The 20,206-nt window shown below is 46.1% G+C and overlaps 1 protein-coding gene across 2 annotated transcripts in view; it reads left to right on the top strand.

The window, feature by feature from the left end:
- The window catches only part of LLGL2 (LLGL scribble cell polarity complex component 2), a 29,861-nt gene extending 17,769 nt beyond the window's left edge, over positions 1–12,092 (top strand). The window contains exons 10-27 of one of the 2 annotated variants that reach the window (XM_072351678.1): positions 78–232; positions 1,828–2,045; positions 2,544–2,611; positions 2,986–3,139; positions 3,248–3,352; positions 3,618–3,910; positions 4,157–4,310; positions 4,613–4,763; positions 5,362–5,478; positions 5,985–6,151; positions 6,935–7,199; positions 7,849–8,002; positions 8,481–8,518; positions 9,316–9,363; positions 9,902–9,944; positions 10,198–10,252; positions 10,690–10,751; positions 11,419–11,553. In XM_072351678.1, the coding sequence (XP_072207779.1) occupies positions 78–232; positions 1,828–2,045; positions 2,544–2,611; positions 2,986–3,139; positions 3,248–3,352; positions 3,618–3,910; positions 4,157–4,310; positions 4,613–4,763; positions 5,362–5,478; positions 5,985–6,151; positions 6,935–7,199; positions 7,849–8,002; positions 8,481–8,518; positions 9,316–9,363; positions 9,902–9,944; positions 10,198–10,252; positions 10,690–10,734 (2,230 nt within the window). In that variant the 3' untranslated portion in view covers positions 10,735–10,751; positions 11,419–11,553. Of the gene's footprint in view, positions 1–77; positions 233–1,827; positions 2,046–2,543; positions 2,612–2,985; positions 3,140–3,247; positions 3,353–3,617; positions 3,911–4,156; positions 4,311–4,612; positions 4,764–5,361; positions 5,479–5,984; positions 6,152–6,934; positions 7,200–7,848; positions 8,003–8,480; positions 8,519–9,315; positions 9,364–9,901; positions 9,945–10,197; positions 10,253–10,689; positions 10,752–11,418 lie in introns of both variants that reach the window. The other variant, XM_072351677.1, reaches the window with a different exon arrangement.
- Positions 12,093–20,206: the final 8,114 nt, after the last annotated feature.

The following is a 20,206-nucleotide window of genomic DNA, read 5'->3' on the forward strand; positions in this document are numbered from 1 at the left end:
GCATTATGTCTTTGAAGTTGTGCTTACTCCTTATTTCAGCTCCGTATTTCAGCATATGCCACTGTCTTTCTCTTCAGGCTTCCTTACATTGTATTCCAAGGAGGGATGCCCCGGGCTAGTTATGGTGACCGGCACAGTATCTCTGTTATTCATGGCAGCCAGCAGACAGCCTTTGACTTCACATCACGAGTGATAGACTTCTTTATCATCTTCAGTTCAGAGCCTACTGCAGGTATGTGGTCACAGGTCATCACTGAAGAACTGTGTACTCATCTAGAAATCTGCCTGGTGTAAGTAGCCTATGAATTGTGAAGAAACTGAATTGTCTGGGGGCTTTTTGAGACTCGAAGTGAGAGATTTTGTCCTTTAAAAATGAAGTACAAAATACTGACAGAATGAATGGGCTGATTACATTCATTAAAATATTATCTACTTCATTAGTGTGAAAAGATTTCTTAAGTTCACGTCTATGTAAGCTGGACACTGGATGTAACCAGGTGGTGAAATCAGGATCTGAATATTGCTATTTGGAAACAGCATTTCAAAGGAGGCAATAATTAAAAATAGAATTTACCCCCACTGATAAACTGTTACTTTTAATTACTGCCAGGATTTTTGATTAGGCCTCTGGGTAATAAATCAGCATAGGGGACAGAACCCAGGGTCAGTATGTAGAGAACTTAATTTACTTACTGCTGGTGAACCTGAATGTAAGCAGCAAAATACCAAATAACACTCATTCTGCAACATGTTTTAGTCTGTTAGATTTTTACTTCTGCTGAAGGACTATTTTGCCTTTTCTTCCACTGTACCATGGAATAGTCAGGAATTTTTCCCAAATGCTGATGTAATTCTTGTTTCTGGTTAACTTGAAGAAACTGAAGGTAAAATTGCTATTTCAAGCTCCACAAGTGTGCAGTATTGGAAGCTGCGTCTAGACTTATGCAGTTTGTTCTGATCCCTTTCAGTAGCAAGGGTAAGCAAATCTGTGTTGCTGAATCTTCCCAGGTTTCCTGGTTTGTCTAGTTGAATATTTTCCAGTCCTGTTTGTCTCGGATACTGTGAGTGGTGATGGTGACAGCTCTCAGCATGTGCTGTGCAGTAGCAGGCATTCAAGTGTTTTTGACACTTGGTTTAATTTATTAGTTACAAAGAAGGATTTTCTTGATTGTGTCAGATGTCACCTACAAGACTGTAGTAATGGATTTCTTTTTAAATCTTATGTATTTAAAAATATACATTGTATGATGTGCATATTCATTAAAAAGTGCAGAAAATGTGGCACAACACTCTAGAACTGGGGAAAACTGAGGAGTAAGAGAGCTGAATTGGAAACTCTTGTCAGCTCAGGCAGAGGAAAGTTCTGCAGAACCCAAGGCATTACTGTGTTTAAGCAGCTTAACTTAGATGGACTGTGGTTTTAACAGCACTAAGTGGGTCACTTCTGGGCTGTTTGCATTTCTATGCACCATATGCTTTTAATTAGCTGTAGGTAAGTCTAGAGTTCTGACTGTATTTTTCTGTTGTGTGTGTGAGCTTGTGATATGTAGCCATGGATGTTGCTAACGTTTTATTTTATTCCGCTGTGTAATCCATACAGTCATGCTGATGGTCCCAGCAGTGGGGTAAAGAAACATAAGTCTTTAGTGTCTTGAGATTTATTAATATTAGTGCCTTAATAGGCCCAATAAAAACTGGTATTGCCAACAAAAGCAAGTTTCTGTAAAGCTCCATGATTGCAGTTTTAGTATAAGTCTTACTGGAAGCTTATTTCTGTTAATCTTGGGTAGTGATTTTTGTCAACATCAATGAATCTTGTTTCTGCAGAGTTTGATGACCCTTCTGCTATGGTGGTGCTGGCAGAAGAAGAGCTGATAGTTATAGACTTAAAATCTGCAGGCTGGCCAGCAGTCCATCCTCCATACTTGGCTTCTCTCCACTGCTCAGCCATCACTTGTTCACACCATGTCTCCAACATTCCACTGAAACTGTGGGAGAGGATTATCAGTGCTGGTAGCAAGCAGAATGTTCACTACTCAAATATGGTATGGCAGGTTTAAAGGTACATGTTTTCCTGTATATTTAAGAAGATCTTGACTGCTCATTATGTGGGTGGTCTGCGCTGTTGACTGCATGTGAAGGGATGAGTCCTCAGAAGACATTGTCCTGTTTCTTAATAGAGTTGAGAAGGGCTTTTTTCCAGAGCACCACCAACAGTTACTCATGCTGGGGTATTAAAGTATGTATTTTTTTCAGGCTTTAACAAGCTAGAAGGGAAATCTTTGTATTCTCAGCTGTCAGTTGTAATAAATTTATTATTTAGAAGCGTGGAGCTTTTGGCACAGCTTCTTGAGGAAATGTGCAGAGTGTCTTACACAAAAAAGCACAGCTGGTGTCAGAACGTCTAGTCCAAACAAATGCTATAACAGCAAGAACTGTTTCACTTCCATTTGCACTGAAGTTCATGCTCTCTTCCTTGCTGTATATTCTCTTCGCACTGTCACTGCCTAGGAAGTCACTGTCTTCCCTTAATGTGTTTGTAGCCATGGCCAATTGATGGTGGAACCAACATAGCTCCTGATCCTCCTCAGAGGGACTTGCTTCTAACAGGGTATGTACTTATTAAAAAATAAATAAATCACAGAGCAATTTTCAATTGTTTTTTGTCCTTAATCTTACACAAAAGCCTCAGTTAAATGTCTGCTTATTTAATAGAGAGGAGGCTGCAACTTCACAAATCTCAAAGCTGGGTTTGCTCACTTTGCAAGGCTAGCTAAGTCTTCTGCTTCTGAGCAAACAGGATGTGGTATCCACAGATTAGCTTATAATGTTGTTTTATTTGTGATCCTGAAGATTTAGTTACCAATTCCTCCTCACAGACGCCAGTGTAGCAGTGCAGGCAGTAATCCAGATTGGTTCAAAGGGGGCAGTGTAAATACAGAACTTAGTCTTGCAGGTTATGAAGCTTTTCTTTTCTTCCTACAGGCATGAAGATGGCACTGTGCGGTTTTGGGATGCATCTGGTGTCTGCTTACATCTTCTTTATAAGCTAAGCACAGTGAGAGTATTTCTCACAGATGCTGATCCCAATGATAATATGAACACAGTGGGTGAGGATGAATGGCCTCCCCTTCGCAAGGTAAGATAGCTGTTGCTTGTGGAAGCTTTCTGAAAACCTGAGCAGTTTTTATTTTTTTCGTAATTAATGCATCTACAAAGTCTACCTATTGTGTATTCTCTCACCTAGGTTGGTACCTTTGACCCATATAGTGATGACCCTAGACTTGGGATCCAGAAGATCTATCTGTGTAAATACAGCGGATACTTGGCTGTAGCTGGTACAGCAGGGCAGGTACTGAAATAAACATTGCTTTTAGTGCAGATTGTTTCAGTGCAACTTGGAGATATCTTAAAGTTGGAAATGTCTGTTTCTGTAGTGGTGAACTGGTTCAGTTGCTGGAGATTGCTCTACTTTCTCAGATCCATCTTTCAGGTTTTATTTAATTCCTTATGAGATCTGAGAAGTGCTATGGTTTTACATCTGCTTAGAAGGACTGCAGCTTGGAGGACTGTTTGAACAATAGAAGCTGTAGCAGAACTTGTCCTCTTTCTGTCAGGTACTGGTGATGGAACTGAATGATGAAGATGCAGAACATGCTGTTGATCATGTTGAAGCAGATCTCCTGCAGGACCAAGAAGGCTATCGATGGAAAGGTCATGAGAAACTGAAAACTCGAGATGGACCTGTTCAATTTGAAGCTGGTTTTCAGCCATTTGTCCTCGTCCAATGTCAACCACCAGCTGTCGTCACCTCATTGGCCCTTCACTCTGAATGGAAGCTTGTGGCCTTTGGTACTAGTCATGGGTTTGGGCTGTTTGATCACCAGCAGAAACGACTGGTTTTTGTCAAGTAAGTATCTTACTTCTAAGTAATCCCCTATTCATGATGATGTGAAACTGCCAACTGAGCATGTCACAAGAAGAGGTATCTTAAAAGCAGTCAGTGTAACAAGAAGCTCTGCCTCATTTGTCTATGTCCTTGAAGATCTTCAAGAACACAGACATATTCTTGTACAGCCATTTGTGTGTGTCCTGTTAGACTCTTGGGAGTGTTTGTCACCCAGTAGAAACTGACAGTACATCTCCCTCCTTTCAGATGTACACTTCACCCCAGTGATCAATTGGCTTTAGAAGGCCCACTGTCTCGGGTAAAGTCCTTGAAAAAGTCCCTCCGTCAGTCATTCAGGCGGATTAGAAGAAGCCGAGTGTCCAGTAGGAAGCGGCGAGGAGGTGGTGGAAATATGTCAGAGGTGAGGGGTTCACTTTTCTCGGCCCCATCTGCTTACGACATGGAACATGTTGGCTCCTGATTTAGACTGCCTAGAGCAGGAGATCATTTACATACTTCTCTCTGTTGGTATGTAATGGCAAAAAATGACCTACATTGCTACTAGCTATTAAATAAAAATAGAATTTTAGTGGAAATATACTCTTTGCAAATTGAACCTATGATTCAGAATATATATGATCACTGTTAAGAAGGTGCTTTTCCTTTCTTTTGATGCTGTTCTTACTACTTCACTTACATCCCTATGTCTCCTCATTTTTGAAGACACATGAAGCAAATGGCAAATTTGACCAAGACATATTGCAGGAAATGGAACTGGCTCCGGTCCAGCGGAAGATTGAAGCCCGATCTGCAGAAGACTCTTTCACTGGCTTTGTGCGCACCTTATATTTTGCTGATACCTTCTTGAGAGACAGTGAGTAAAAAAGGCATCTCCTTTCTTATGTATCCTACTTTCTGTCATGCCGAAAAACTAGTATAGAACAAGAGCATCTGTTGTCATGCAGAATTATTCTCTAGCCATTCTAGTTGCTGGCTAATCCAAGGCAAGTAATAGTTCATCTTTGGATGCAGTCTGTATGTATGGCTTTCAAATGTGATAGAATGACTTCTGACTTGTGAGTATAAGCTTTTCCTTATCTCGTTGCTTTGAAGTTCTTCCTTGCCTCAGCAGAGAATTTAATTTTGCTGAGAGTGATTGGTACTGTGCATCAGAGCCCTAGCTGATACTGTGCCCAAGTTTCCCTTGCTCATGCCTGATACAAATGTGAGAAATGGATGCAGTAGTTCTTGTGAATGATGGAAGCACCATTCTGTTCCTTTTGCTCACATGCTGCATTCACACTTCAGAGCTTCTGACAGAGGCACACTGGAAAGAGAAGTGCTAAGAACCTGTAGTTTCCCTAGCAAGTCTGCCCCTAAAATAAAACTATTAAGGATGCAAATGAAGAGAGGATGTAAATAACTCCTTTGTGTCCAAGGTGGATAGCTCACAAGCTCTCTTGTTGCTCTAGGCTCCCGCCACTGCCCATCCTTGTGGGCAGGCACCAATGGAGGTACAGTCTTTGCCTTCTGTTTACGTGTTCCACCAGCAGAGAGAAGGATGGATGAACCTGTCAGGGCAGAGCAGGGTAAGTATGCTTTGTGAAAGCGAGTGTCCTTGTGGATCTGAGCTATCAGTCATGTAAGTGTGAGTTGCGTGTCTTTAACTACAGAAACAGGAAGGCAAGGTAGCTCAATTACTGCTGTTTGAGAGTGGAGCTAAATGAAACAACATCTGAGTTAGACTGATACTACAGTAACTGAACTGCAGCACTGTCTGATGTACTTCAGCTTTATTTCCCACTAACTTCAGAAATCTAAACTTTCATCAGCTGCCACTGAAGTTTAACATCAAGCCGCAGTGTGTACCTTATTTTGACAGCTCTACCTGTTACCTTTATGCAGTAATGGTTACTGTTTAACAAGAACCATTTATGTTCAAATATCCTTTAACTCCTGAGTCTTTTCAGTCAGTGTTTCTATGGATATGTTGTATCGGTCTCCAGCTCAAAGAGGAAGAGGAAGTGAATGAGTTTTTAACAGTGTCTCTGCCTACACTCCTGTTATCTTTTTGTTTCTCATCTTGCTTGGCTAGCCAAAGAAATTCAGCTGATGCACAGGGCTCCTGTTGTGAGTATACTTGTCTTGGATGGGCGCAACGTACCTCTCCCAGAGCCTCTGGAAGTAGCACATGACCTTTCTAAGAGCCCTGATATGCAAGGCAGCCATCAACTACTGGTGGTATCTGAAGAGCAATTTAAGGTGAGCGTCATTCAGGAGGTATGTTTGGACTTGTACCTAAGATCTGCTAGATTCCTGTGCAGTGTTCAGTGGCAGGAGAACTCTTGGGAGTGCTTATTCATCAGTACTTTTATAACATTCCTGGGGTGGCATTTTTGTTTGGTATAGTCCATGAATTAGGAGTATGGTGACAAATTGGATGTTCTGCATAATGATGTGCATGGTGTACATATACATTTTATTCCAGTATTTTTAATACTCTTCAGATGAGGTAGCTTCTGCTTTAGGGAAACAGCTTTAACTGTGATTATTTATTTGGATGTAGTCCTGCAAGAAGCAACAGTTGGTAGGCATTTCTGTGAACCAACCAGAAAGTTTCTTGTTTCAGTGTGCTAACCAGTCAGTGCAGAGGAGAAGGCTTTAAGTAGCTTGGTGTAGGCTTTTAAAAATAGAAGAATGCACAGTTAGTGTAACCCCCCCACCCCCTTTTTTTTTTTTTAAATGTAAAAATTTATAGCCAAATGTGAAATAACCTTGAGATAATTAGTAGAGAAATGCAATTTGCAGCCTGAAGAGTAAAACCCCTTTATCGGAACAAGCAGATTCAGAACAGATACAGACTTTAACACTGACTGCGTCAGGTTTCTTGTCCCATGAATGGGAAACCAGATTGGCTCAGATTACACTTGAGTGTATTCACTGTGAATGAAAACACTGTTAAAGGAAGGAGCAGCCACATACGTTGGGGTGTGGCTATGGCCTTTGTTCAGGAAGGAGACATCAATGTATTGTTTTTGTTGGCAGGTCTTTACGCTGCCCAAGGTTAGCTCAAAGCTGAAGCTCAAGCTGACAGCACTGGAAGGCTGTAGAGTACGAAAAGTGATGGTTGCTAACTTCGGCAGCTGCAAGACTGATGATTACAGTGAAAATGACCTGGCTGTCCTGACTAACCTGGGAGATGTTCAAATCATCTCACTGCCCTTCCTTAAGTTACAGATTCGCTACCCTTGCATTCGTAAAGAGGATGTAAGTGGCATTGCATCCTGTGTTTTCACTAAATATGGCCAAGGTAAGGCATGCTTTTCTCAAAATATCTGACCCTACCACGTGTTTGGATGTTGTACTGAGGGACATGGTTTAGTGGGAGCTATTGATAATAGGTGAATGGTTGGAGTGGATGAGCTTTTAGGTATTTTCCAACCTTGGTGGTTCTATGATTCGATGTTTGAAACAATGGAATAATGATTGTAGGGCTTAATGTTTACAATTGGCTGTTCTGGCCATCCTTCTGGTGTTTGGAGATATGAGAGTGGCTCTCTGAGCAGCAGGAACTGTAAAAATGGCTGCACTATGTCTCCTATTACCTGTGGCTCAACACTCAGAGGTGTAAAAATTGGCATCCAACATTTTATGACTGTTGAAGGCTCATCTCTTCTTTGCAGTTCAGTTTTTACATCTTTTTCTGCTGCTTTTGAGGAATGTGAGCACTGCAAGGTGCTCACATTCAACATAATATTGCTCAGTCTCTAGGTTAAACAATCCTTGGGAAACTGAGGTAATGTCTTCCTCAATGATTCTACTTTATTAAATAAGGAAGAAATGCAAACCCTTTCTGCCAGAGAGTACCCTTAGAATATAGGGTAATTTTCTTTTTTTCTTTGGCTAACCTCTATTTTCCTGGACTTGAGGATGGCTTATATATTTGTAATCCTTTATAGGCTTCTATCTCATCTCACCATCAGAGTTTGAGAGGTTTTCCCTTTCTACCAAATGGTTAGTGGAGCCCCGGTGTGTTGTGGATGTACCGGAAATTTCAAGCAACAATCACACGCACAGTAGGTCTGTCATGGAGAATGCTTCAAGAAAATCCAGGTAAAGTCTGTAAAACTCTGATTGCATCTGATCATTGAGCCTTCTCCCTGATGGTTTTCTTGCTTCTGTACAGCTGCTGGGGCAAAGCAGTCAGGCATTGGGATTGGTATCCCTAAGCTAGAGTCATAAACTCTAACCTCTAGCTTGCGTTACTTGTTTTCCAACAATATCAGACTGACACCTGATTCTTGGAGGCCTGGGGGACTGTTTGTTGCTGAAGAAGTTAAATTATTGCTTTGAGAGAATAGTGTGTTCTGCCTCTCAGAACTTCAGTAAATAATGGTAAACTATTTAGGTTCTCTTGGGTCCATAGAATTCTTTATCACCAACAAATAATCAAGCCCTCAATACATTCTTGATTAACAAGACGTTTAGTTAATGTGTAGTGGAATTTCTTGTAGCTGCCAAGAGGAATCATGAATTCTCTGCACCTGCTGTCTCAGAGTCAGTGTTCGTTTTGTCACCTTTTCTTTCCCAGGGTTTCAGGAAGGAGTTCAGGTGACTATGGAGAAGATGGTAAGCATAAATTATTGTACTCAGGATAGCATGATGATGTGTAAATGCTTCTAGTACTGTAGCAATGGGAAAGATGTTATTTTCTCCTTAAGAAAAGGGAAAGTTAGAAGAGAAACTAGGGATGCCTCCCGGAAAGGATAGAATGTAGCTTTTGCTGGAAGAGACTGTAAGAAGATAAATCTGAAATTACAGGTTGTGTGTTTTGTTAGTCGAATAGTCTTGCTGGAAAAAAAAACATGTCCATATGTGAGAGTTGTGAACCATTCAGTACAGTCAACAGGTACTTCATAAGGGAAAAAAACAAAACCGTCCTATTGTAGGAATGTAAGCATGAGTGGTAGCAGATATAGATACTTTAATCCGGTTTCAGATCACCTGTGAAAGGTAGCAGTTGCAATCCAGAAATAAGGAAGAAATTGCTTATCCCTTTTTGAGGATCAGGGCTCACCAGATACCCCATAGGAAGTGATCTCTGAGTAGAGATTCTTCCCTCAAGACTGCCAGCCTTTAAATGAGCTTAGGGAGGTGCAGACCCAGGGTCCACCCTTTCTGGTCCCACAGGTGAATTGCTTCCACCTGTACTTGCAGGGTTGGCTATGCCCATTCACCAGGCATTCAGTCACTGGTTCAAGCTGTGACCTGATGGTTTCCATACAAGGAAGGAGAAATATCTTTGTAGCAAAGCTTTTTTTCAACTTTTTTTGTTTTCTGTTTTTTTTTTTTTTTTTTTTTTTTTTTTAATAATTATTATTTATTTTTTTATTTTTATTTTTTTTAATTTTTATTTTACTTTTTAGAACGGAATTCTGGGAGGCTGATGGATCATGCCTTACTCAATGATGAAAGTGAGTGAGATGAAATCTTGGTAAAATGAGGGCATCTGCCTTTCTTGGCAGGAAAAGAAAGTTGCTGGGGATTTTGTGTTACAGCATTCAATCCCAAGTGATCTGCAACTATGCAAGACTGGTAGAAATACTGCTGATTTTTCCCCATTAATTAATAAGGGTTGGGCTGATAGTCATGCCTTTAAGGCAAGAGTTCTTCCACATAGCTGCATTCACCACAGTGTTAAGAGACAGACCTTTACTTTCCTGTACGGCTTGTGTGAAATGACAGCCAGAACCAACTGCTTCTTTTAGTTCTCATGTACACCACTGCTGGCAACGCTTCATCTAACACGTGACTACTTCAGTCATTTATGCCAGCCTGTTCAGTAAAAGACCGTACTACTAAAGGGGAATGATATTATAAGGCTTGACCTTCTGTGAAAGGAAGCATGTTTTAAAGGCTTCTCTGCTGGGAGGTGGGATGCAGCTGGTCTGCTGCCTTGAAAGCAGATCACTGCTGCCTTAGCTTACTGTTTTAACTTCTTGCAATTTCCAGAAGTCCTGAAGGAGATCCAAAGTACACTGGAGGGAGGAAGAGGGTAAGTATCTACCAACTTCTGTTTCTAAGGGTGGGGATGACAAGGGAGGGCATTTCTAGTGGCAGTAGGGCAGTGCCCAACAATAGATGGTAGAGCGAGCTCCCTGTGCTAGAGCCTGTTCATGTGTGTGTCCCATGGACTGTCAAAGGGAAGAAGAGTATGAGAGATGCTGGTTCTCTTTCACATGTTGTCCCAGTACTTTTTTTTTTTTTTTTAATGAATAATGTTTTGTCTCTTTCTCTCCGAAAAGCAGGAGAGATCACATTCCCACATCCCAAAGGAACAGGACTCTGACTATTCGCATACAGGTTTCTATTTGTGTCAACCCATACTGATCTAAGGTCAGGCCACATGGGCTTAGTTGGCCGAGGATGGGACTTTGGAGTTTTAATCCTGGCTTGACACTTGTCACTTGGACATATTCAGTATCTCTGCTCCCATTCTGTCTGTACAGTAGAGCTGAACTACCACCATGGGTGGCGGGGCTTTATCTTGTATCCTTAGAATACTGATGTTCAGGTGCCAGGGGCTACAGAAATGTAGACAAAGGACTACTGTTTGCAACGGATGCAGGAAGCTTGGTGGGATTGGTAACTGCTGGTGCGTAAGGATAAGTGACTGACTGACATGCTCTGCTCTGTGCACTTCCTCTGGACACTACTCAATCCTGGTTTTCTGTCGGCAGCTGGGAGAGAATGTCTTCGTACTACATTGCAGTAACAGAACTTGTACTGTGTCATTGCAGGAGCTATGCAGAAAGAAATTTGGCAAGAAGACCAATAGGACATAGATTAAGTAATGGAGAAGGTAGGTGAGGCTAAAGTTATTTCTGGCCAACTGAAGTAGCAAAAGGAAAAGCACAAAAATGATAACATTCAGCTTATATAAATGGTTTGCAATAGTGCAGAACTGTGGTCTGAATGAGAATCTGTTGGCTGTGTGTTGTAGTACCACTGTTCAGCACCTTATGTACCACGTGCATAAATATGCTGGATCAGTTTTAAATGAATAAAGAGCCTTTGAAGGCTCCTTCATGACTCTTAACAGGAAACAAGCATGAATGGCAGCCAGAGCTTGCAGCAATAATCTGTTGAGACTTAGTAAGGACTCTCAAGTAAGTGGATGCCTTCACTAAGCAAAACAGAATGCACAGGATGCTCTTCTTCCCTTCCTCTGTGCTTGAGAAATTGTTTGAATAGTGACAACAGCAACATGAGTCTGTATTAATTATGAAAACCCATGTGCAGAAGATAGAGACAGGGAGAGGGAAAGTTATTATGCAGAACAGTCATTAAGAATAATTTCACATCTATCATAGGAGCTTGTGTGCAAATATACGTATTCTTGGAGCTTCTGGGCCTGGTATGAGTTCTTATAAGTGACACAGTGATACACATCAAAGAGGCCAAATACTAGTTTCATTAACTTTAAAATTGTGTTTCCTAAATGGCTTTTGCATTCTTATATCCCACAGCAGACTGACCAGAATTCATCGAGGACTTTCCTGGGACTGGATTGCGTGCCATACTACTACTGATTGGGCAAACTGTCCCTGGGGAGAGCACATCAGTGTTCCCTGCGTCGCAGGCTATTGAGCTGCAATTTGCATGCATATGCATGCCTGCCTTGGCCTGCCTTTTTAGTGCCTCCTTCGACATCTCTTGGAACCTGCCTTGAATTAGGATAGAAGTGGGTTGCCAGGTCTAATGCACCACAAGCCTCTGACTACATCTAACTTTTAAACGTTTGCACATTTCTCTTTTCTACTGGGCTGGGTTTTAAATTATAAATACTACTGCATTGGTGCAGGATTTTAATGCGCACTGTTACCTCCAACTGGTATAAAATTATTTTTTGTACCATTTTTAAAAATCATGTGGTTGTTTCTGTCTTAACAAACGTTTTATAAATTGATTTAACAAAAAACCAAACACGAAATAATATATGCTAGATTCCTGTGACTGCTGTATGTGGTATCTGAATGAGTAACTTTGATATTTGTTTGCGGTGGTCCTGTTAGCTGGTTTCATGGATTTGAGTAGAATCTATTTTTGTAGCCGCGCAAATCAGAGGAAAACTAATTGAACCTGAATTTTTTTCAACACTATGTTGCTTTTTTGGAAATAAAACTCTGAATTCCATTTTGTGTCATTGGATTTATGGTGGTTGGGGATGGGGGGGCAGGGTTGGGGTTACTGTTAGAGTAGGGGTAGGGTTGGGATAGAGTTAGGGAAGGGAAGGAAAAGGGAGAGGAGGAGAGAGGGGTTGGGCTGGGGGTTGGTGGTGGAGGAGCAGGACGGAACGGATCGGGGCGGACCGCGCCGCAGCAGCGCGACGAGCCGAACGGACCCTTTGCGCGGTCACTGCTGCCACCGCGTGGCCAAACCGCAAAACTGCAGCCATCTCAAACAGCCGGTGACAAAGCGCATGCGCCAGATCCAGAACGACAGCACGCATGCGCGACTATCCGAAAAAAATGCGCACGCGCAAATCTCATGAAGGCGCATGCGCAAACACAGGAACAGAAATAGGCATGCGCAAAATTCCGGCCATCAAAGCGCATGCGCCAGTGTCTGAACGCCAACACGGAAGTGCGAGTTTTTAGGCTATTTCCGGATCGGCGGCAGGTAGACGCGAATTTCCGGACATGAGCGCGCGAGGAACAGCGCGGGAAGCAGCGGCACAGCCGGCAGGATGCGAACATCGAAGTCACGTGCCAGGAACGGAAATACGAATTCGAGAGTTTTCGCGCCATCTGCATAAGAACACAACGCATGCGCCAGTATCGGAAAAACAATGCGCATGCGCGAGTACCAGGCACGCAACACGCACGCGCTAGTTTTCGCGCCAATTCAGGAACAGCACTGCGCATGCGCGATTTCAGGAGACGCACTACGCACGCGCGGATTCAAAAACGCTAATACGCACGCGCCACTTTTCGCGGTAGTTCCGGAACGCCAATTCGCATGCGCCAACTCCGGATCAGCACTACGCATGCGCTGATTCCGGAACAGCAATACGCATGCGCCATTTTCCGAACCACAATACTGAATGGCAGTAAAAATACGCCAGTTTTCCATCAGATTCCGCAACCGCATTGCGAACGTGCCAACTGCTGCTCCGTCACAGGCGAAAGCGTTTTGCGCTTTAGGAAAGGGCGAGAAAGCAAGTGGATGAGTATTTCCTTTCAGGAGTTGACGCATGCGTAGTGCGGCTGCGGAACTCCCGCATGCATAATGCTATTGCTGAATTCGCGCGAACACTGACTCTTGCGTTCTGACGTTCCTGAATAGGCGCAAGCGTACTGCGGCTCCGGAACTCCCGCATGCGCAGTGCCCTTCCAGAATTGGAGTTCAAAACTGGCGCTCGCGTATTGCCGATCTGGCATTGCCGTACGCGAATTGCGCTTCTGGAGCACGGGAAAGCGTAGCTCCCTTCATAAACTGGCGCGAAAACTGGCTCATGCTTATTGCCGTTCCTGAAGAGGCGCATGCGTAGTGCGACTCCGCAAATCTCGCATGCGTAGTGCCATTCCTGAATCGGCGCCACCGTAGTACGGCTCCGGAACTCGCGCATGCGTATCGCCGTTCCTGAATACGCATGCGTAATGCGGCTCGGAAACGTCTCCAGCGCCCGTTGGAAATAAGCGGCTGTTTCAGATTCCAACCGGGACCTCAGAACCCCCGGCCTGTGGCTGCTCTTTTTTATAAGTTGCTCAGCTGTTTTGTGTTGCTCTCGTAATCATTCCAAACCATCCTTGGCGTCGCTGCATGAATCTGTCCAATTGATACCGGCTTTCTTCATCATCTCAGATGCTGTGAGAAAAACGAAACAGCGTGACAACATCAATGTGATGATGATGTATTTCCTCACAGACTTTCCCCAGCACGTAGCACAGCTTTGCTGGGACTGGAGAAGTTCCCCTTCTGTTTTTTTGCTTTTCTTTTATTAGTTTCTCTACTTCCCGTCTAACTTCGGTTTTCCTGTCAGGACAGAACGGGCGGACACGGGCCGAGCCGCAGCTCAGCGCCCACCCCAAGGAAATTCCTTCCGCAGACGCTGCTGCCACCAAGTGGCCAAACAGAGAAACGCAGCCCGTCTGTACCGAGCAGCGCGGAAGCAAAGACGCATGCGCGAAGCGAGACTGACGCATGCGTATTCCTACGCAGCAGGAGGCGCATGCGCAACGATAAGCAACGAGAAGCGCATGCGTACTGCCGTTCCGGAAAGAGCGCATGCGCATTGACGTACCAGCTCCGGAATGACAGTACGCATGCGCCAGATTCCGCACATCAAGGCGCATGCGCGAGTTCCGAAACAAATTTACGCAAATACCAAATTCCGCACATAAATAGGAAAGCGCCGGTCCGGGAACGGCACTGCGCATGTGCGAGTTGACGAACATCGACGCATCAATGCGGCACGTCAGGAACGAGAAAAAGCGAGCGCCCGGTAGCGCGGAAATTCGCGGACAGTAATACGCATGCGCCAGCATCGGAAAACAGCAATGCGCCTGCGCAAGATACGAAACAGCAATACGCATGTGCGAGTACCCGCACAGGAAATACGCATGCGCCAACTCCGGAACGACAATACACATGCGCGAATATCCGAAAATCAATGCGCATGCGCAGGGTCAGAAACGGCAATACGCATGTGCGACTCCAGAAAAAAACAGTACGCATGCGCCAAATCCGGAACGAAAATACGCACGCGCAAGATATAGACTAACAATGCGCATGCGCGCATTCAGGAAAAGCAGAACGCATGCGCAAAGTCATGAACGGCAGTACGCACGCGCCAGTTTTTGCGCCAATTCCGGAAAGGCAACACGCATGCGCAAGTTCCGCAGACTCAGTACGCTTGCGCCGATTCAAGAACAGCAATACGCATGCGTCAGTTATCGCGCCAATTCCGGAACGGAACTGCGCATGCTCGACATTCAGAGACGTACTACGCATGCGGCAGTTTTTGCGCCAATGCTAGGACTGTAATACTCATGCGCGAGATGCGGAGACGTACTACGCATGCTCCCATTCAGGAACGGCAACACGCATGCGCCAACATGTAAACGAGAAAGCGCATGCGCAACATCCGGAGCGGTACTACGCTTGCGCCAATTTCGGAAGGGCAATACACATGCGCGAGGTTCGAAACGGCAGAACGCATGCGCCAATTCCGGAACCGTAATACGCATGCGCTAGTTACGGATCATCAGTACGCTTGCAGCAATTCAGGAACGGCAATACGCATGCACAAGTTGCGGAGCCGCACTACTACTGCGAACATTCCGGAACGGCAATACGCAATGCGCCAATTTTAATTCGTAAGCGGAAGTGTCAGAACGGCACAATTTATGCGCCCGCATTCTCGCTGTTTTTCCTTCTGCGTCCGTAACCGCGCGGATGTCCGCGGCCTTACGCAAGGATACTACTTTGACAGAACTGGCGTAGAAAGTGCCGCATGCGTAGTGCGGCTCCCAAACTCGCGCATGCGTTTTCTCGTTCCAAATTGGCGCATGCGTAGTGTCATTCCTAAATCGCCGCATGCGTATTTTCGTTCTAGAACTAGCGCGTGCGTAATGCGCCTTCGGAACTCGCGCATGCGTATTCTCGTTAGTGAACCGGCGCCTGCGTAGTGCAGCTCAGGGACTCACGCATGCGCATTGTCGTTCCCAAATTAAACCCTATGGGCCCCATTAAAAACTATGGGCCTCATTAAACCCTATGGGCTCCATTATAGCGCCGCCTTGTGGCTGTTAATGGTATTGCAGGCCCCCATTATACCCTATGGGCCCCATTATACCCTATGGGCCCCATTAAACCCTATGGGCTCCATTATAGCGCCGCCTTGTGGCTGTTAATGGTATTGCAGCCCCCATTATACCCTATGGGCCCCATTAAACCCTATGGGCTCTATTATAGCGCCACCTTGTGGCCGCTGAGGGTATTACAGACCCCATTAATCCCTATGAGCCCCATTAAACCCTATGGGCCCCATTAAACCCTAGAGGCCCCATTATACTCTATGGGGTCCCATTATTCCCTATGGGTTCCCATATAGCTTATGATAGAGCGCCACCTTGTGGCCATTGTAGGTATTGCAGGCCCCCATTAAACCCTATGGGCCCCATTAAACCCTATGGGCCCCATTAAACCCTATGAGCCCCATTAAACCCTATGGGCCCCATTAAACCCTAGAGGCCCCATTATACTCTATGGGGTCCCATTATTCCCTATGGGTTCCCATATAGCTTATGATAGAGCGCCACCTTGTGGCCATTGTAGGTATTGCAGGCCCCATTAAACCCTATGGGCCCCATTAAACCCTATGGGCCCCATTAAACCCTATGGGCCCCATTATACCCTATGGGGTCCCATATAGCTTATGTTAGAACGCCACCTGGTGGCCGCTATAGGTATTGCAGGTCCCATTAATCCCTATGGGCCCCATTAAAACCTATGGGCCCCATTAAACCCTATGGGCTCCATTATAGCGCCGCCTTGTGGCTGTTAATGGTATTGCAGCCCCCATTATACCCTATGGGCCCCATTAAACCCTATGGGCTCTATTATAGCGCCACCTTGTGGCCGATGAGAGTATTGCAGGTCCCCATTAAACCCTATGGCCGCGATTTAACCCTATGGGCTCCATTATAGCGCCGCCTTGTGGCTGTTAATGGTATTGCAGGCCCCAATTATACCCTATGGGCCCCATTAAACCCTATGGGCTCCTTTAAACCCTATGGGGTCCCATATAGCTTATGTTAGAGCGCCACCTGGTGGCCGCCCCTTTGGACTCCAGCCTACCGGGGGTGTGGCTTCATGGCTCATTAGCATATGGGGCTCCGCCCCTTTAGACTGGAGACTGCAGACCCCATTAAACCCTATGGGCCCCAATAAACCCTATGGGCCTCATTAAACCCTATGGGCTCCATTATAGCGCCGCCTTGTGGCTGTTAATGGTATTGCAGGCCCCCATTATACCCTATGGGCCCCATTATACCCTATGGGCCCCATTAAACCCTATGAGCTCCGTTATAGCGCCGCCTTGTGGCCGCTGAGGGTATTGCAGCTCCCATTAAACCCTATGGTCCCGATTAAACCCTATGGGCTCCATTATAGCGCCGCCTTGTGGCTGTTAATGGTATTGCAGGCCCCATTAATCCCTATGGTCCCCATTAAACCCTATGGACCCCATTAAACCCTATGGCCGCGATTTAACCCTATGGGCTCCATTATAGCGCCGCCTTGTGGCTGTTAATGGTATTGCAGGCCCCAATTATACCCTATGGGCCCCATTAAACCCTATGGGCTCCTTTAAACCCTATGGGGTCCCATATAGCTTATGTTAGAGCGCCACCTGGTGGCCGCCCCTTTGGACTCCAGCCTACCGGGGGTGTGGCTTCATGGCTCATTAGCATATGGGGCTCCGCCCCTTTAGACTGGAGACTGCAGACCCCATTAAACCCTATGGGCCCCAATAAACCCTATGGGCCTCATTAAACCCTATGGGCTCCATTATAGCGCCGCCTTGTGGCTGTTAATGGTATTGCAGGCCCCCATTATACCCTATGGGCCCCATTATACCCTATGGGCCCCATTAAACCCTATGAGCTCCGTTATAGCGCCGCCTTGTGGCCGCTGAGGGTATTGCAGCTCCCATTAAACCCTATGGTCCCGATTAAACCCTATGGGCTCCATTATAGCGCCGCCTTGTGGCTGTTAATGGTATTGCAGGCCCCATTAATCCCTATGGTCCCCATTAAACCCTATGGACCCCATTAAACCCTATGGGCTCCGTTATAGCTCCGCCTTGTGGCTGTTAATGGTATTGCAGCCCCCATTAAACCCTATGGGCCCCATTAAACCCTATGGGCCCCATTAAACCCTATGGACCCCATTAAACCCTATGGGCTCCGTTATAGCGCCGCCTTGTGGCTGTTAATGGTATTGCAGGCCCCCATTAAACCCTATGGGCCCCATTAAACCCTATGGGCCCCATTAAAACCTATGGGCCCCATTAAAACCTATGGGCCCCATTAAACCCTATGGGCTCCATTATAGCGCCGCCTTGTGGCTGTTAATGGTATTGCAGGCCCCCATTATACCCTATGGGCCCCATTAAACCCTATGGGCTCCATTAAGCCCTATGGGGTCCCATATAGCTTATGTTAGAGCGCCACCTGGTGGCCGCCCCTTTGGACTCCAGCCTACCGGGGGTGTGGCTTCATGGCTCATTAGCATATGGGGCTCCGCCCCTTTAGACTGGAGACTGCAGACCCCATTAAACCCTATGGGCCCCATTAAACCCTATGGGCCCCATTAAACCCTATGGGCTCCATTATAGCGCCACCTTGTGGCTATTGAGAGTATTGCAGGCCCCCATTAAACCCTATGGGCCCCATTAAACCCTATGGGCCTCATTAAACCCTATGGGCTCCATTATAGCGCCGCCTTGTGGCTGTTAATGGTATTGCAGGCCCCCATTATACCCTATGGGCCCCATTATACCCTATGGGCCCCATTAAACCCTATGAGCTTCGTTATAGCGCCGCCTTGTGTCTCTTAATGGTATTGCAGCCCCCATTATACCCTATGGGCCCCATTAAACCCTATGGGCTCTATTATAGCGCCACCTTGTGGCCGCTGAGGGTATTGCAGCTCCCATTAAACCCTATGGTCCCGATTAAACCCTATGGGCTCCATTATAGCGCCGCCTTGTGGCTGTTAATGGTATTGCAGGCCCCCATTATACCCTATGGGCCCCATTAAACCCTATGGGCTCTATTGCCAACAGACAAGACTACAATGCTAATTAGTAAGACTCTATAGCTAATAAATGAGACTGCATTGCTAATAAATATAACTCCATTAAGACTTAAGAGTCCATTGCCATTAAATAAGAGTCCATTGCCAATAAGTAAGAGTGTATTGATTGTAAGGCTCCATTGCCCATAAATGAGACTCCATTGCCAATCGAAAAGATTAATTGAAATAAAACTATATTTTCGGAAATATAAACTAATAAACTAATAAACTAACAACTAATAAAACAATATTGCCGGAAGGGACGCTACTGCGCATGTCCAAAATGGCGGCGGAGAAGCGCTACTGCGCATGTCCAAAATGGCGTCCTCCAATTTTGGCGGGATATCCCACAATGCACCGCGGCGGAAGGGACGCTACTGCGCATGTCCAAAATGGCGGCGGAGAAGCGCTACTGCGCATGTCCAAAATGCCGACCTCCTCCTGCCGCGTTATATCCCACAATGCACCGCGGCAGAAGGGACGCTACTGCGCATGTCCAAAACGGCGGCGGAAAAGCGCTACTGCGCATGTCCAAAACGGCGGCGGAAAAGCGCTACTGCGCATGACCAAAATGGCGCCCTCCTATTTTAGCGGCGTTCTCTCCCGCCTTTGGCGCGCCCCGCGGTTTCTCGTTCGTTCTCCCTCAGCCGAACCCCGCGGGAGCCGACAAGGAGCCTCCATCGGCGGAGCGGTTTGTGCGTGGGATCAGGGCAGCCCGTCAGCCGGACGGAGCCGTCCTACGCGGGGTAGAAGCGCAGCGATCGTCGCTGCCCCCGGCCGGGTGAGCTCCCGGGTCCGGTTGGTTCCGGCTGGGGTAGAAAAGCTGCCGGCAGTTCCTGCCCGGGGAACAACAGTCGGACCGTGGAACAGCGTTTGGACGCAGGGAAAAGTCCGGGAGCGTCGCAGCAGGAGCTGCAGGTTGTTGCCTCGTTGCTGTTCTCAGCCATGGCAACGATAACGGGGTGTTCGTGCTGCTGTTCCCATCTATTGCTTATGGCCAGGTACCGTGTATTGCAGTCAGTGCTATCAAAGCGCTTGAAAGAAGGCCTGCAGCTCTGACTCAGTGCAGTGTGAAGCCGGCAGTGTGTGTGACTATGAAATAGATGGTCGTCTATTGTTGGTTTACTTATGATATATAAAATTGCTGCTAATGTCCCCCTATAGCCCCCCATCATCCCATTGCCCCCTATAGCCCTCCATTGCTTAGGAGTGTGGGGGTGAGCCATGGAGTGGGGTGAGTGATCCCTTCCTTGTGGGGTGGGGTGAGTGATCCCTTCCTTGTGGGGTGGGGTGAGTGTTCCCTTCCTTGTGGAGTGGGGTGAGTGTTCCCTTCCTTGTGGGGTGGGGTGAGTGTTCCCTTCCTTGTGGGGTGGGGTGAGTGATTCCTTCCTTGTGGGGTGGGGTGAGTGTTCCCTTCCTTATGGGGTGAGCCATGGAGTGGGGTGAGTGATC

The sequence above is a fragment of the Excalfactoria chinensis genome, chromosome 17 (assembly GCF_039878825.1).
Source record: "Excalfactoria chinensis isolate bCotChi1 chromosome 17, bCotChi1.hap2, whole genome shotgun sequence".
NCBI classification, from domain to species: Eukaryota; Metazoa; Chordata; class Aves; order Galliformes; family Phasianidae; genus Excalfactoria; species Excalfactoria chinensis.